Source organism: Malurus melanocephalus, unplaced genomic scaffold (assembly GCF_030028575.1).
Source record: "Malurus melanocephalus ecotype Western Australia unplaced genomic scaffold, MMel_1.1 scaffold_827, whole genome shotgun sequence".
Classification (NCBI taxonomy): domain Eukaryota; kingdom Metazoa; phylum Chordata; class Aves; order Passeriformes; family Maluridae; genus Malurus; species Malurus melanocephalus.
Window position 1 is genome coordinate 121,487 of NW_026624059.1, and position 15,867 is coordinate 137,353.

At 57.5% G+C, this 15,867-nt stretch overlaps 2 protein-coding genes across 2 annotated transcripts; both read right to left on the bottom strand.

Annotated features, from left to right (window-relative positions):
* Positions 1-3,537: 3,537 nt before the first annotated feature.
* On the bottom strand, positions 3,538-5,588 carry CTRL (chymotrypsin like). The gene is made up of 7 exons (XM_057385455.1): positions 5,444-5,588; positions 5,192-5,295; positions 4,989-5,068; positions 4,681-4,762; positions 4,386-4,566; positions 3,875-4,008; positions 3,538-3,699 (listed from the first exon to the last, which is right to left on the bottom strand). The coding sequence occupies exons 1-7, from the start codon at positions 5,493-5,495 to the stop codon at positions 3,538-3,540; spliced, it is 795 nt and encodes a 264-aa protein (XP_057241438.1). The 5' UTR covers positions 5,496-5,588.
* An 810-nt stretch (positions 5,589-6,398) lies between these two features.
* On the bottom strand, positions 6,399-15,860 carry EXOC3L1 (exocyst complex component 3 like 1). The gene is made up of 13 exons (XM_057385445.1): positions 14,818-15,860; positions 13,739-13,899; positions 12,591-12,810; positions 11,640-12,300; positions 11,347-11,464; positions 11,045-11,170; positions 10,830-10,930; positions 10,317-10,427; positions 10,076-10,205; positions 8,976-9,098; positions 8,540-8,695; positions 8,092-8,216; positions 6,399-7,651 (listed from the first exon to the last, which is right to left on the bottom strand). The coding sequence occupies exons 1-13, from the start codon at positions 14,858-14,860 to the stop codon at positions 7,465-7,467; spliced, it is 2,262 nt and encodes a 753-aa protein (XP_057241428.1). The 5' UTR covers positions 14,861-15,860; the 3' UTR covers positions 6,399-7,464.
* Between the last annotated feature and the right edge of the window lie 7 nt (positions 15,861-15,867).

A 15,867-nucleotide genomic window follows, 5' to 3' on the forward strand; every position in this document is an offset into this window, starting at 1 on the left:
CAGTGTCAGGTTGTGGTGGTGATGCTCTGTGACTGGGGGTGAATTGGCAGAAGGTGGGATCCATCACATACATGAGCAGTACTGGATAGCTGCAACCTGCCTCTCCGTGGTACTGAGGTGGCTTTGGTCCTCGGGCATTCTGCTGCTTGGGAATTGCAGGAAGAGGACCAAGGTCATCCCATCAAGAGTTTTGGTTTTTCTAAAAAAAGAACTTTTAACACACAAATGCAATGTTTTCTTGTTTGTGTGGAAAAATCAGTGTAAACTTGGGAATATCTTTGCAGGCTTTCCTTCCATCATTGAGTTTTAACATTTGGCTCACTCCCTCTTCTTCTAAATTCAGTRTTCATAGGAACTTTGCAGGCAGGTAATAATATGTTTGGGCAGAAGGGAGATGAGCAGAGCTTTGTCAAAGTGATTCTGAAATCCTCAGTGATCTTCCTTCCACTCAGTCTGGAAAACTGTGGTGTCCAAATGCCACGTTGGAAGATCCAGATTAGGAACAATTCCTCAGGTGCTTTTATCCTTGCAATTTGGACACGTTTTCAGCTGGGTCTGGTGCAGAGGGGGACAGGCAAAGTGCTGTAATTCTGAGCCATAGTCTGGGTGCCTTCAATCTGTCCTCTAAGAAACTCTTTACTGTGAATTACCTTGATCATCTGTCTTCATGTCACAGGAGCARCTCCGTGCTCGGTTGGTCTTAAGTCTCAGGAGTTTACACTTTTCAGGAGTGCCTTGTTTGGGGATTTTAGAAACTAAAATCTCTCTGAAATGTTTTGGTTTTTTTTTTCTCCTCTTTCATTTAGTTTTTTTTTTATGTCCTTCTTTGAATCTTATATTGGTGGTTCTTAATTTGGCTTGCGGAGTGTTTTTTGAAAATCTTCCTCTGGTCCTGAATGTGCTAGTCTTTGTATTAGCTGGGGTGCAAATCCCTGAATACTTTTGTTTGCTTGGGTTTGTGCAGTGAAAGTGGAGTTGGAATGACACCTAGTGGCAAATAAATAGTGGTGTGTCCCTGTCCCCGCACAGCCCTCTCCTCACTGCTTTCCCACTGTTTCTGGGTGAGATGCTCTTTAATGAGTCAAGTGAATTAGGGTTTTTTGTCTTTTGGAACTTAGCATACTGTGTAAAATGATCCCATCCTTCTGTCCTGGGAGTTTGGCTGTGCTCTTGGGGGAGAGAATTACAGCTTTAAAAAATGTGGCTTGTTGATTCTTTCATTTTTATTATTTTTGTTGAGGGTTATTGGAAAAGAATGTGAAAAAGTCTTCCAGAAATTGCATTAAGGGGTCTAAAGATTCACATCCAGATTTTTGAGTGCATGGTGTATTTTCCTAAAAGAGCAATTGCCAGTCCATGTTTGATTTMCTTCTCAGGCTTCTAAATATCTTAACACATCAACCCAATGGGGGTAGAAATCACCCTTCCTTCGATGCTGAAGAAGTCAGTGCTATTTAACACTGCAATTGTGTTGAATTGCAGATGCTCCTGCCAGTTCCTGGTCTGTGTTGTTCTTGGAAGCACGCAGCTGTACGTGAAGGAAAGCTCCAGAGCCTTGTGAGGAGCTTAAGCCCAAATAAACGGGCTTAGACCTGCTGGCTTTGGTAGTGATGTGGAAACCAACTGCAGTGAAGGGCTGCTTTATGTGTATGTTCTGGACGTGATCAACCCTCACACTCTTCTTTGGAATCTGGGTACTTTCCTCTTTTAGGTCAGATATTTTCTGTTCTGGTAATTTATACAATTTCTTAGGCTTTGCTCCATTTCTCAGTCCTGCTCTCTACCTGGGTGTTTGGCTGCAGTACTAAGAGACTCCACTCTTATCTAACGCACGAACTGGAATAGGAATGATGGTTCACTTGGCTTCTGGGCAGCACCTCTGGGCTTGGCTCTGCAGGAGCTGTGGTGAGTCCTGGGGCAAGGTAAAAACTTCCATATGGTGCCTTTGAGGTCCTGCAGTGCAGGCTCAGCTCAGTCTTGTACCACGAAGGGCAGCTACTGTGTGGCTGTTACAGAGTTCTGATCAGGCCCTGTGGGGCCGTGTCATTTTAAGTAATGATATTAAAGTTTTGGRGGGTCTGACGTGGGGTAAATTAAAATCTCAATTGTTTGACCTAATTTGGTTTTCTAAATGATGCAAAGCGACACAGACATTGGCTTCTTTGGCACCAGTGTGAGCCCTAGAATTTGTGGGGACTGTGGTTGTGCCCAGGTCTCTCACCGACGCATCTTTCTCCTGGAAAATGTCACAAAGTGCCTGTACCACTCGGTATGTGTACCCACCCCCAAGTTCCCTTTACCACTCTTGGGAGGATTTGGTGCTTTTTTTGACCACTCAATCTTCTCTTTCACCCTGSATTTAAGAGTGCAGTGCTCCGAGGCAGGTGCCTGCATGCCAGCTGTGCCTTACTGTGCAGGAAACTCCCCAAAGAAATAAATGTGAACACCAGGGATGTGCGGTGGCAAYAGCATCATGGAGCTCGGTGCCTTTCGCCCTCATTGTGCCGAGGGCAGAGCGAGCTCTCCCTGGTGACAATTGTCCCTTCTCCACTGTCCCTGCTGCCTGGTGATACTGTAGATCCCTCGTGTGTGACGGGCRAGCTCTGGCTGCTGTTGCAGAGATYGTTGCACTGTTTGTCTGCTGAATGTGGAATCACTCGTGGAGCAGATCCAGGGCCCCAGCGAGGTGTGTCACAAACCAGCAGCTCCCACGTGGACGCCCAGATGCCGTGAGTTTTCCTGTTGCCTTTCACTGCGGAAAGACACCTCCCGGGAAGCCCTTGGGATCGGAGATCTTCCGGCACTTGATGTTATTTTTGGATGCCCAGTTTCCGGTGCTGGGTTGGAATGGTTTGGAAGCAACTCTGGTCTTATCCAGTCGGTCTCACGGGACTGTCTTGGGAAGTGTCCCATTCCCTGCCTTACCTTTTGAGTCCTGGCTTTACTCTAAGGACTGATCTGTCGGATGAGGTCGGACCCATTGTAATTAGTCTGTAATGTTCAAGTTAAGAGTGTACAGAWTTATTTATTTGGTGTACTCGGTCTGCTAAAACATGTCCATGTACTCTGTGTACCCCATGGCTCTGCTGTCCTTACTTCTGCCTCATGRATCACCCRCAGGCTGGCTKTTGGAAGGCARTGATTTCCAGGGATGGGAATGATGSTCAGTAAGTGCAKGGAAAGCCAGGAGCTGCTCACTCCTCTGTTACATTCTTGGGTCACAGCAAGAGGTACCCAAGGGCCCATCAAAAGGTTTGCTGGTTTCTCTAACCCAGCAGCCATGCCAGCCCTGCTCCCCCTCTGCCTGAGCATCCTGTCCTATTTTCACACTTCCCTCTAGGTCCCAGCTGGGCACCAGGCTCCAGCTCTGGAAGTACTGGGGCTCAGGAGAGAAGCACAGGGTGCCCCAGGCTCCTCCATGTGCCTTCCACCCCGCTCTGCATCATGAAAAGAAAGGAGTCAGACAGAGGCAGCATTTGRCACAAGCAGATGCTGATACTTTATTAATCCCAGTAAGGGATCATGCTGGCAGCAGCTTTAGCCCTGAGCGACGACGGCGTCGATCCAGTTACGGAACTGGCTGACACGAGTGTACATGGCCGGCGTGCGGGTGTTGCAGTTGGAGGTTCCCCAGGACACAATGCCAATCAGGGTCCAGCCATTCCCAGTCTGGTACACCAGAGGTCCACCGGAGTCACCCTGCAGAGAACACCTTGCTCAGTGCTCCTGGCACATGCTGCACACTGGTCCCAGCTACCCCAGACACCAGGTCCCCTGCACACAGCTTGAATATCTGGCTCTGTAAGTGCAAGACCCCACATTTCCTCCTCCTCCTCCTCTACCCGCACTGTGCAGCAGGAGTTCAGTTCCTTACCTGGCAGGAGCTGGCACCGACTCCACCGGCGCAAAGCATGGCGCTGGTGATGCGGTTRCCCCAGTACTGCATGCACTGGCTCTGGGAGATCAGGGGCACRGTCACCTGCTGCAGGACAGTTGCCAAGGCTTGGGCTAGGGGAAAGAAGCACCATTAGGTCACCTCAGTGTGAGTGGGTCTCCTGGAGAGTGCACAGGAGACGCTGGCGTTCCTGAACTGTGGGTGCTGCCATGCAAAGCACCTTCCCCCTCGGTGCCTACAAACCCCTTCTTCCCCGGGATCACCTAACACAGGCGGCCCCAAGGAAGGGCACAGTCATCCCTGGTTTACACACACACACCCCCTGAGCTCACACYTACACCCATGTGTGCCCTGGTACACACTCGGGATTACTTCATTGCCCACCTCCCCCCTCATCCACAAACAGGACGTGTCACACCCCTGGACCCTTGGTGCCCCCAGGAAGAACAGCAGCCACACCCAGCCCTCCCTGAAGCCACAGCTGACGTACAGTTGGGGTTGGTGCGTCCCCAGCCGGTGGTGACAGCCTGAGCGTTGGTGGGCAGAACCAGGTTGGCGGGGGCCAGGCAGATGGGGGACACCCTGGATCCCAGCTGGGCGGGAGTGGACAGCCTCAGCAGGGTGATGTCGTTGTTCATGGTGTTGGGGTTCCAGCCGGGGTTGGTGATGGCCTGCAGAGAGAGGAACACCGCAGCGCTTCATCCCTGCCCTGCGGGAGCAGCCGCAGCKCGGAGCTGCAGCCCCAACYCAGGACCCCAACCCAGGACCGCGTCCGCCTGGCTCACCCTGGCCACGGTCTTCACTTGAACRGGCTCGGCATTGGAAGCCAGGCTATATTCCCCGAGGACGACAACGTGGGCACTCGGGCTGCCAGAGGTAAGAGAGAGTCAGRGGGATGTGTCCAGCCAGCAGCYCGGGTGGGAGCAGCACTGCGGGCASTGAGGAACCCAAGGGAAGCCACCATGGGGACAACTGCCCTGGGCTGCTCAGAGCTTTGGGGCTGACCCGAGTGGCACTCAGAGATGCCAGCACCCTCAGAGCCCCTGCCCCTGCCTGTGGCACCAGCATGGGCTGGCCAGGCATTGCTCCTTACTTGAAGTTGCAGTGGGCAGCTGTGACGACCCAGTACTGGTTGATCAGGGAGCCRCCGCAGAAGTGGGATCCTGAGCGGGTCTGGGGAGGGAAGAGGGAAGAGGAGCTGGGGCTGGGCAGGCTGAGCACCCCCGAGCTGGGGACAGGCAGAGGTGCCCTTGGTGCTGGCCGTGCCAGTGCTTAGGGAGCGGGACAGTGCTGTACCTGCAGGGACACCTGCCAGGGCCATGAGCCGGGCACAGCGTTCTGCCCGTTGACAATCCTCTCGCTGTAGACCACCGAGGGACTGATGGCGGGCACGCCGCAGCCTGCGGGAGAGGCACAGGGGCACAAGGGTGACCCAAAAGCTCAGGACTCTATCTGGGGRCTGCCTGAGCTGCTGTGGGTGGCTCTGTGTCACCCTCTGCAGTGTCCTGCCGCACYGAGGACCTTCCCACACCCATGGGCAGCACTTACCGGAGACAGCGCTGGCAAGGGCCAGGCAGGCAACAACCCACAGGAACGCCATCCTGACAGGAGATAGGCTGGACCCCTGGGGATCCTGAGCTTTATAGCAGCCGAGGAGCCACGTGGCTCGTAGCTGGCCAGCTCAAGGTCCCCCTGTGGCCTTGTGTCAGCTGTGGGCAGCAGTGACGGGCCAAGCCTGGCACACACCATGYCACACACAAACAGGGATGTGGGAARGGACTGTCAAAAGACACCTGGGGAACTTGGRCTTTTGCTGTCAGGAGTTGTGTTAGTTCTGACTGCAGCCCGTGGAGCTGGAGAGGGGAAAGCACCACAGGGCTGTGATGGAGGGCACAGCAGGTTGTGGGCACACAACTGGGGTAGCAGTGGGRCTGGACATGCTGGGATGGACACCAGTGCCTGGGGTGGGAAGTCATCCTGTGCTCAGACTTGTTTCAGATCTGTTGGCACTAGAGCTGTTTTTTCCACATGGCCATGAAGTCCTGGCCTAGACCAGCCCTGRTCCCAGCTGGATGTTCCCAGGGCTCAGGGCCACCCTTTGAACCATGTCCCTGGTGCAGGTGAACAAGCCCTAGAGCCAGCAGGGACAGGTGGGGAGGGCAGGCACCTTCCCAGGCAGCTGGGAGCTGTGACCATGAGCCCCAGCGAGGACAGTGGGCAGGTGCTGATGGTGAACCCTCCACTGAGCATCCCCAGCACTGCAGCCAGCTGACCCTCACCCCAGGGCTGGGGAACATCCAGCCCCCTGTCCTGGACACGGTAAGTGGTGTCTGTGTCATCCCYTGTGTCCTGGGTGATCTGCTGGGCTGGCACAGGGTGCAGGGAGCCAGCTCTGGGGCAATGCTGAACACCGGGATGGGTCYCTCCCTCTCTGTGCCACCCACATACCCTGATCCCTACCCCAACCCTCCAGAGAGCAGAGTCTGGACACTGGGGAGCGAGTGCAGAGCTCAGGCCTTTATTTCCAGCAGTGGTACCACGCAAGGACAGYGGGATGTGGCCCATCCCAGGGCGGGAAGCATGGCAGAGCATGGAGGTCTCCCAGAGYGCTGCAGGGACTGGGCACAAGGGCATAGGCAGAGACACAAACTGTTCCTGATCTTCAYATGGCACTTGGGAGGAGACAGCCAAGGGCTGGGCAGCAGCAGAGGATGGAGGGAGAGGCACTGCTCAGGGTGGTGCTGCTCATCACGGAGGAACCTTGGAGCAGGACAACACACCAGGCACAACCACGATCTCCATGCAGCTCGAGAGCCTCCAACTCCAGTCCTGTCTTGGATGTTGGCAAATGAGCCAGAGCCAGGAGTCTGGCAGGTCAGCAGGAATTCAGAGCTGACCCTTGGTGCCGGCTGGGATCGGGCTGAGGGCACTGCCCAGGCTKGGGAGAGCACCTCGCACCCTTCTCTGCATCCGTGAGCCACCACAGCTGGCTCAGCTGCTCCCCACGGGCCATGCAGGGCCCAGCCCAGTGCAGCAGCAACACCCAACCTTGGGGCTGAGCCCAGAGGAGCTCCCATGGCTGAAACCCTCCTGCCAGCCTGGGCCCAGCACGGCTCCAGTCTGCCTGGAGCTGGAATGGTGACAGCCTCCATGGCCAGGACACATCGGCTCAGGGGGCTGTCTGGAGGCTTGGAAAAACCCAAAACATTCCTGCAGTGCCAAGGAGACATGAATTTGCCCCAGCTGCAGATTCCTGTCCACTCTGCAACTTTTCTTTCTCTGCAACTCTTCTTTCTCCTGCAGGCAGTGGGCCAGGCCTCAGTCACTGTTCCAGCAGGCCACCAAATTAGCTACAGGTTGAATTTCCCCCAATCCGGGTAATCCCAGCACTGGTGCTTGCAGGGGACAGTCTTCTCATAGGGAAAGACCAGAGGGGGATGGCCTATATTCAGACTGTCCCCAACACAGGACAAGGTGCTGTGTGTAGGGGATGCCACGTGTCACCTCCATTGTCACCACGCACAGCCACCGAGTGCCTGGGACCAGCGGGGCACCAGGGCCGGGACGGGTCAGGCACACTTGCCCTTGCGAAGGCAGAAGGGCAGCTCTGGCACAGGGACCAGGATGGTGCTGAAGATGGGCCGGTAGCCCTCAGGCAGGACCTGGGGRTGCTGAGCCATCATTTCCAGCACCACGTGCCGCACTTCCTTGGAGACGTCACCGCGGATATCCAGCAAGGTGGAGATGTGCTCATCACTGGGTAGAGAGCCAGGGGTGAGTCCAGGCACTGCTCGTGTCCTGCAAACCTCCCCCAATCCAGAGAAGCCAAGCCAAGGCCAGGGAAAACTGGTATTTTGCACCAGGCAAAGTAGCATTTTCTTGAAAACCGTCTCCCCAAATCTTGTGAAAAATCTTTGGTTTTGACATTTCCAGTTTGGTGTTCTGTTGCTTTTCACAGCTTGTGTGGCCACCAAATGCAGATGTGTGAAAGCCACAGCAGATCTGCTTTTTTCTTTACACCTTTGCCCTTGGGACTTTTCAAGAGCCCCTCAAATTTGGAGCAAGGGAAAAGGAAACCTCAGGGAGAAGGGGATAAAGGCTCAGGTTTCTGCCTGCTCTGCTGTCACCTCACAGGGTGCAGCCCAAGACTGACTCCTGGGCAGACTCACACCAACCCCTCCTGCAGGGTACCTTACCTGGCATCAGGGTACTTGGTGATGAAGCCCACCACCTCCAGACTGAGCAGTGCAGGGTCTTTGAGGCAGATCAGCTCCCGCAGGGCAAAAACAGCCTCCAGGCTCTGCTGGCTCCGCTCCAGGCCCTGGGAGGGAAAGCRGCCAGGTGTGAGACCCAGAGGAGGTCACTGCAGCGGCTGCTGAGGCACAGCTGGGCTCTCGGTGCTCACGCAGGGACTGGATTCCGTGCAGCTGGTGCTTTCCCACTCAGTATGACCCACCATGTGGGGCTGCTGTGCAGGGTGATGGTCCCCTGGGTCCCCARTCCAGCCAGTTCCTCCCATACTGGCCTCACAAGCACCCCAGTGTCCCAGCCCCGTTTGCTCGTGGGCYGTGGGCTGGAGGGGAGCAGGAGTCTGAGGTGATGCTCCCTTCCCACGGCTCCCCACCGCCCCCAGGCCCCTCTCACCAGCCCACAGAAGAGCTCCTGGAGCTGTGTGGCGTCCTGCAGCAGGCGGTGGCAGAGCTGGCCCCGCTCCTCCCGGCTCTTGCACACCATCTTCCTCTGCAGCAGTGCCCGCAGGTACTGGCTCGCCACCAGCAGCTCGCTCTCGGCCAGCAGCAGCTGGACAGGGACAGTTGTTAGTGCTGCCACTGTCAGGGTGTCAGACCTCAACTCCCCGGGCAAAGGCAGAGGCAGAAAGGGCTGGACACAACACCAAGCCATGGGAACAACCTGCTGGGACACCCCGTGACTGAAGGGACAGAGAAAACAGCTGGATTTGGGGGCAGCCCTGAACATCCCTGAACATCCTCCAGAGCACACGGGCTCTCCAGCACCCCACACCCCAGCACGGCCCCCAGCCTCCCTGTCCCACAGAGAAGCCGCCATCCCAAGSAGGTACCGTGCACACGGGTTTCCTGACGCGGGAGAAGTCCTTTGCATATTTGTCGATCACCTCACACATGCTGCCGACGAGCTGGGAGCCYGAGAGCCACTTTCGGGAAGGCAGCTGCAGGCAGAGGGGCTGAGGGGAGCAGAGGAGCTGTGTCTGTGCCCTGCATCAGTGCCCAGCTGCCAGCCAGGGCAGCACAACACCCACAGCTGTGGCCTGGCAGCACGGCCACTTTGCCTTGCAAAAACCCCAAGGCCCTGCTGCCAGCAAAGCTCAGCATCAAAACAGAGGAGTGATTTAGGTTAGGAAATTATGGAAACACTGGGGCTGTTTCCTGACACCCTGAGAGCCTCCTTTTGGAGCTTTATCTGGGTCACAATGCACACCTGAAGTGTGGGCAGCACTGCTCCTCATGGTCTTGCTTTTGCCCTGTCCTGCTGTGATTTTATTTTTATTTGCCAGTCTTCCCCACTTCCCTTTTGTAGACACAACATGTTTTTTGATTTCCTACTCTCCCCCTGCTGTCCTTGCCTGTCATCCTGCTTGCAGGTATACACTCCCTGTCTTTGGTGGGGCCACTGCTGCCTGCAAGCTCTTCACCCTTTGGCTCTTCCTTTGTTTTCATGGCATTCAAGCCCTAAATAGTAATGTCGCTAATTACTCCAGGTTTTTGGTCCAGACTCCAGGAAACCTAAATTTGACTACACTGGCAGGAAACGACTCGGGCAGTTGCACACGGATTCGTATCCTCCACACAGACTTTGCTGCTCTCCAGCTGTTTTTTTTTGCCATGAAGCAGCCAGAATGAGCGTGAGGCAGCCTGGGGGGGCTGAGGCTCCTGGTCTCTGTCCGTTAGTGATTTKGGGGCCATGAGCCATCTGCCCCAGCGATACGGGGTGGTGCTGGCTGGCAACAGACATCGGGTGGTTTATCAAGGTCTGGGGGACAGGCTGGCAGAGATGTCTGCAGGGTGATAGCAGGGYACAGAGCACAAGGCAGGGACCCCGGGCAGGAATAAACTCGAGCCTGGGGTGTTGCAGTAGGGCTGTTCTTGCTGGGTTCAGGGTTGTTGCAGCCCTGTCAGCCTCAGGTGCTATGGACAAAAGTACCTGCAGGTCCAGCAGCAGCTCCTCCAGCAGCAGCTGGGTGGCTTTCTTCTGCATCCTGTCTAGAGCAGCCTGGAGGGATGCAGGGATTTCTCTGCAGGCAGTGTCAGGGTGCAGGGAGGAGATGGARTTGCTGGAGAGAGAAGAGGGCAGAGTAGCCTGGGAAGTGTAGTGGAGTTACTGGCCCCAAGGATGATGGGGGTGGGTGCTGCTACAAGAGCCACAAGGTGCTGGTGCAGGTTACCTGAGAGCCAGGTTGTTGTTGAGCACGGCCAGCAGGTAGGAGATGTAGTACTTGGGAACAGCCCGGTCCTGCTGGTGCTCCTGCCCATACTGCACCAGGGCTTCCCGCAGGCTGCAACACAGCAGGGCCACTGTGACGGGTGGGCAGAGCCCCCTGTGTCCCACCGTGGGGACCTGGCATGCTCCAGGGGGCACATGGACCTCCCACAACCCTCCCAGCTCACTCAGCTCCTTCAGATCCTCTCCACCAAGCTGGAGGTCGTTGGGTAGGGTGGGACAGTGGGACCCATTCTGGATCCCCTTGGGAGAGCAGGGCTCAGCAGACAAATATTTGGGGCAGCTGAGAGCTGATTCCCCAAAGGCTGAGCCAGCAGCCCGCTGGGCAGACAGGCTGCTGAGCCTCCTGTGGATGAGCACTGGGTGCCCCACAGCAGATCTCCAGCACCAGCCCAGGATGCCTGGCTGTGGGCCCAGGGTCTGTGAGGATGGGCACAGGTGAGAGGGGCTCACTGACCGGCCCAGGAATGCCTCCAGCTCCTCCAAGGCCATGTTGTAGATCTTCTGCTGCAGGGAATCGGTGATYAAGGAAGCCACCTGGATGTTCTCGTTCAGCATCTGCAGCGCAAGAGGAGAGTGGAGGTGACTCAGGGAGAGCCTGCAGGCCCAGACCATTTTTGGGAGGTTTAGCATGGCTGTGCCCCATCTGTACCCATCTTCCTGGGGACATACCTGCATGACAATGGCAGGCAGGGCTGACTGGAAGAAGCCCTGGTGGTCTGTCTCAGGTTCCTCTTCCCTGAACCACTCCTTGAACTCCACCTCCAGGGTCCTCTGCATCCACTCGAACACGCTGGCCTGCAGGATGGACACGCACCACAGGCAGCCCAAGAAGCCAAGTACAGACTCCCTTGAGACCCAGCACAGCACAGCAGCAAGTCCTGGGCCTCATCCCCAGCTCATGGTCTGCAGCTGCTGTCAGAGCAGATCCTTGGCTCAGTGGGAGTCACTGGGTCCCCGTCCTGCTCACTCACCTTGACTTTCACCACGTATCTCCTCTCTGTCTGATCCACAAGCTCAGGGGACATCAAGGGACCCAGAGCAGAAACATCCACTTCTGGGAGGAGGTCAGGGTGACCCATCATCTCTGGGCTGGAGGGCAGAGGTGGGGAAGGCCTGTTTTCCAGGARTTCCTACCTGTCCCTCTGCCCTCCTGGTGCTCATCCCCTGGCAGCCAGAGACACTCTCCCAACCCATCCGTGTGCTGGTGAATGACCCAGCTCTCCACAGTATTCCCTGCTTGGTTGGTGCCAGGGTTGGTGCTGACCTGTGGTACACACGGAGCGCCCATTCCAGGAGAAGGAAGAGCCCCTGTTTGTCCAGGTCCTCCCGCAGGATCTCCTGGAGGTGGCTGGTGAGGGCCTGGTGGAAGGTGGCAGTGCAGACGCTSAGGATGTTGTAGTGTGCCGGGACACACTGCACCATCAGGTCCTTCACCACGCGCAGCTCGGACACGATGTCCTTCTGCAGCGCTGCCAGGTGCCTGGCCAGCCCCGGGCCCTCAGCATCCATACAGGGAGCACGGAAACGGGCTCCCGTCATGCTGTCCTGCAGAACCTGGTAGAACTTCTGCCTCCAGCCCTTTGGGCGCCCAGGGGGCAGGAAGGTGGCCTCCAGCAGCAGAGCGTCATCTATTTTCTCCTCCCGCTCGATGATCCTCACGGCGGTGACAAAGAGAACGGGGTCCTCGCGCACCAGCCGCAGGCTGCTGCCCACAATGTCCCACAGCTGCTTGGCCAGGCTCTCATTGAGCTCCTGCAGGCCACTGAAGTAGGACAGCACAGCCGTCTGGGCACTGGAGAGCCCGCGGAGGTGCAGCTGGGAGAGGATGTCATCCCGGAGTTGCTCCACCATCATGAGCTCCACGTGGGCCTCCAAGAGGTGCTGCCCATGGAGCAGCTGCAGGGTATRGGAAAAAACCTCGTGGACTGTGAGAGAAGGACGAGACGTGCCAGCACTGAGTGTGGGGATGAAGGAGGTTTTCACCAGGGACATGCATGCAGGTTATCAAGGAGATGGTGAGGGGAAGGGTCTGGGGCTCTGGGAATACCATGTTGGATCAGGCCCTGGGGAAGCAGGGATATCTCCACCCACCCAACTGGCAAAGCCTGAGGGATGCTCAAGCTTTGCCACCAGCCCTGCACAGAGCCCAGGATTGGACTGAAGTTCCCCCTGTGCCTTCCAGCCCAAATCCACCAGGACTGGGCCGGTGCCTTACCYGAGAAGATCTGGGGCAGCACTTGGACCACTGAGGCCAGCTGCACGTGCTCCTCCATCAGCTCCCTCATCTGCTGCAGGCCCTGGAGGTGCTCTGCGCTGTCCAGCAGGGCCCACCGCGCAGCCCCCAGCTCCTGGCACACGCTCTGCACCTCCTGGGCCGCCGACCGCAGCTGCTCCAGCCCCGCACTTACCCCCTCCAGGTAGGACTGRACAGTTGACTGGGGAGTAGAAAAGGATGGAGGGGCAGTGGAGCAGCTCCAGAAGGCAAGAGGACTCCACACCGTTTGCCCCAGCCCTGCAGGTCTGTGTTGCCAGCACTCTTCCCGCCCCACAACTCCCAGGGTGAGCAGTAATMAGATGCCTCTTTAGTTTTAAAAGATTACTTTGTTTCTGAAAAAAAGCAGTGGGTCACAGGGCCCCCATGTGCCCCCACACCCTCCTCCCAAATCGATTTCCCTCGGTTCCAGCCCCGCAGTGGCACTGCCACATCTCTACTCATTTAACTCCCTGCTCCTGGTGCCAAGAATCACCATGACCAAGTTGCTTTCACTGGGGCCTCCTGGACAATTCACCCAGAGTCAGGGTAGGAGAAACCATCWCTAAAATAATCAGGAGAAACTTGTGGTGCTTTGACTGATTTGGTCCTGAGATCAATAATTCCTTGCATCAGCAATAGAGGAGGAGGGAAGTGTGCAGGAGGACTGGGACAGCCCTTACAAATGTGCAGGGATGGAGTTTCCCCTGTGCACACTCACAGGCAGGGGCAGGTTGGAGCTCTGTGCCTCCCCCCAGCCCTGGGGAAGGGCAGCCTGTGGTGCTGGGACAGGGCAGTGATGGGRGCTGCGCTGAGTCCTGCACATGGAATGTGCTGAACCCCCTTGGTGTTTTATTTTTAAGGGTAGTTGGAGGCTCAGAAAACTCCTTTTAACACTTCAGGCACTGCCTGGGGGTAAGGCAGAGGGTGAAGGGGGCATTAGCCCAATCTTTTCCCCCAATAATTGCACTTTGCCCACCAAGCACAAGCCAAAGGAAAAGATTTTGCCAAAAAAGGATTCATCGCACAAGAGGGGACTGTGGCTGGGATCCCTGCCTGAGGAGGGGGTGTGGCTGAGGGTGTCCGTGGGGCAGACTGTGGCAAACACCCACCTTCAGCCGGGACTGGATGGAGCTGTTCCTCTGCGTCTCTCGTCTCCGGTAATGCCCRAGCCCCTCCAGTTTCTCGGGGCGATAAAACACCCCTGAAGCCCATTTCAGAGCGGCTCCTCTCGCCAGCTTCTCAGCCTTCTCTGCTTCCGGCCACTCCTCGTCTGGGGATGAAGCCAGGGGTCAGTGAGCACAACGAAGTGGGGCAGGAAGGGCCCCTGAGGCCAGAGGCAGGAAGCTGGCTGCCACTGGACTTCCAAGCACGCACAGACGTGGAAAGCTGGGCAGCATGGCACCAAGAGGGTCCTTCTGGAAGGGCTCCCCAGGATGCCACCACCATAGCCCAGGGTTGTCACAGTGGCTGTAGAATCAAGAAGGTTGTCCCGGAGAGCTGACTCAGCCTGCCAACTCAGATTGCCCCCAGACTGAGCACACATCCCCACTGCTCCCCCAAACACARTGCTGGGTTGTCTGAGGGTGTCAGCAGGGTTGACACTCCAGCAGTGAGTCAGCAGGAGGGATGGGGAGATGGCAGGAGAGCCAGGCTAAGGTGAAAATGGGAGGCTCCTGGTGTCCCCAAAGCACCCATGCAGCTGTGTCCCCCTTGGCACAAGGTCTGACGCCCTGCCAAAGAGCTCCCGGCCGCAGTGGAGGGCTGAGAACCAGCGCAGTTATCACACACCAGTCCCGCTCCCCGGTGCCGGGTTCCATCAATCCCCCACCCCATCCCCAGCCACTCCCTGCAGCCCCGCGGGGATGTCACCCAGTGCCAAGCCAGGCTCCTGCTCTGCTGGGGAGCCACTGGCAGCCTCGGGAGCCAGGGGGCTAGGGAGGAGGACAGCAGTTTGAGGATAAGATGTGCCACGAGCAGCACTGCCCCGGCGCAGATATCACCATCAGGAAGCACAGCCAGKCTTCCACCCTGCAAGGACACAAGGCACCAGCCCCGGCACAGAGAAAAGGTCCAGARGGTGGAGGGGGTGGTGAGGCAAAGGGCAGGGCAATCCCCGAAATGTGCTGCGAGCAGCAGCATCCCTTCCCTGCCCATCTCGCCGGCTCCCGGCGCGCAWCATCCCCGTTACCTCTGGGGCTGGYGGCGCGCTCGTCCTCCGCTGACATGCCCATGGTGTCCAGGCTGTGCGGAGCTGCGGGGCCAGGGCAGGGCTGCGGAGGAAGCCGGCTGCCGTTTCCTCAGCCGGAGCAGCCGCGCTCCTCAGGGCCTCATTGTGTTCCCGCAGCCGCGCTCAGGACGTCAGGAACGGGGGGCGGAGGGGAGGGGGGACACGGGAAGGCACCGCGACAGCCGCGGGTCTTGGGAGTAAAAATCACAGAATCATTGGATCGTTTAGATCGGAAAAGCCCTCTAAKATCATCGAGTACCAGCCGTTAACCCAGCACTGCCAAGCCCACCACTAAACCACGTTCCTAAGTGACACATMCACACGCCTTTSGAAYACTTCCAGGGATGGTGACTTCACCACTGCCCTGGGCAACATTTTCCGGTGCCTGACCACCCTCTTCATAAGGAAATTTCCCTTAATMTCCAATCTAACCCTCTCCTGACTCAACGTGAGGGTATTTCCTCTCGTCCTGGAGATCACACCCTGACTGCCCTCACCAGCACCCCCCGTTCTCCGGACACTCAGCCCTGTCCGTGCCCGCAGCGCTGACCCCTCGCACCCGGGCTCCACCCGGGGAGGACAGCGGGGTGTCAGACCCAGCCCATCCATAGTGTGAGCCCAGCCGAGAGCATCAACTGGGACGGGRTGCGCTGTGCCAGCCTGACCCGAAGGTGAGAGCGCGGGGTTGGACCCTCCACGGCTGCGGATGGACCTGGCGATGTGCCCCTGCCACAAATCGCCTTCCCCCGGGCACAACCGGAGGATTCCCCCCGCACCGGGTGTGCTGGACCAGCAGCGAGCCCGTCACCCGGGCGCTGCGAGCTGGACACGGGGCTACGGTTTGTCTTTGGTACCACAGGGCGGGGTTTGACTCTGGCATCGCAGGACGGTGAGGGGATGGACGCACCCCCGGCTTTACCCGGGGGACCCCCAAACCGACGGGCAAAGGGGACGCCCGGAGCAAGGCGGACCGACACCCACCCGCGGGAGGCGGTGGGGGGGAGTCCCCCG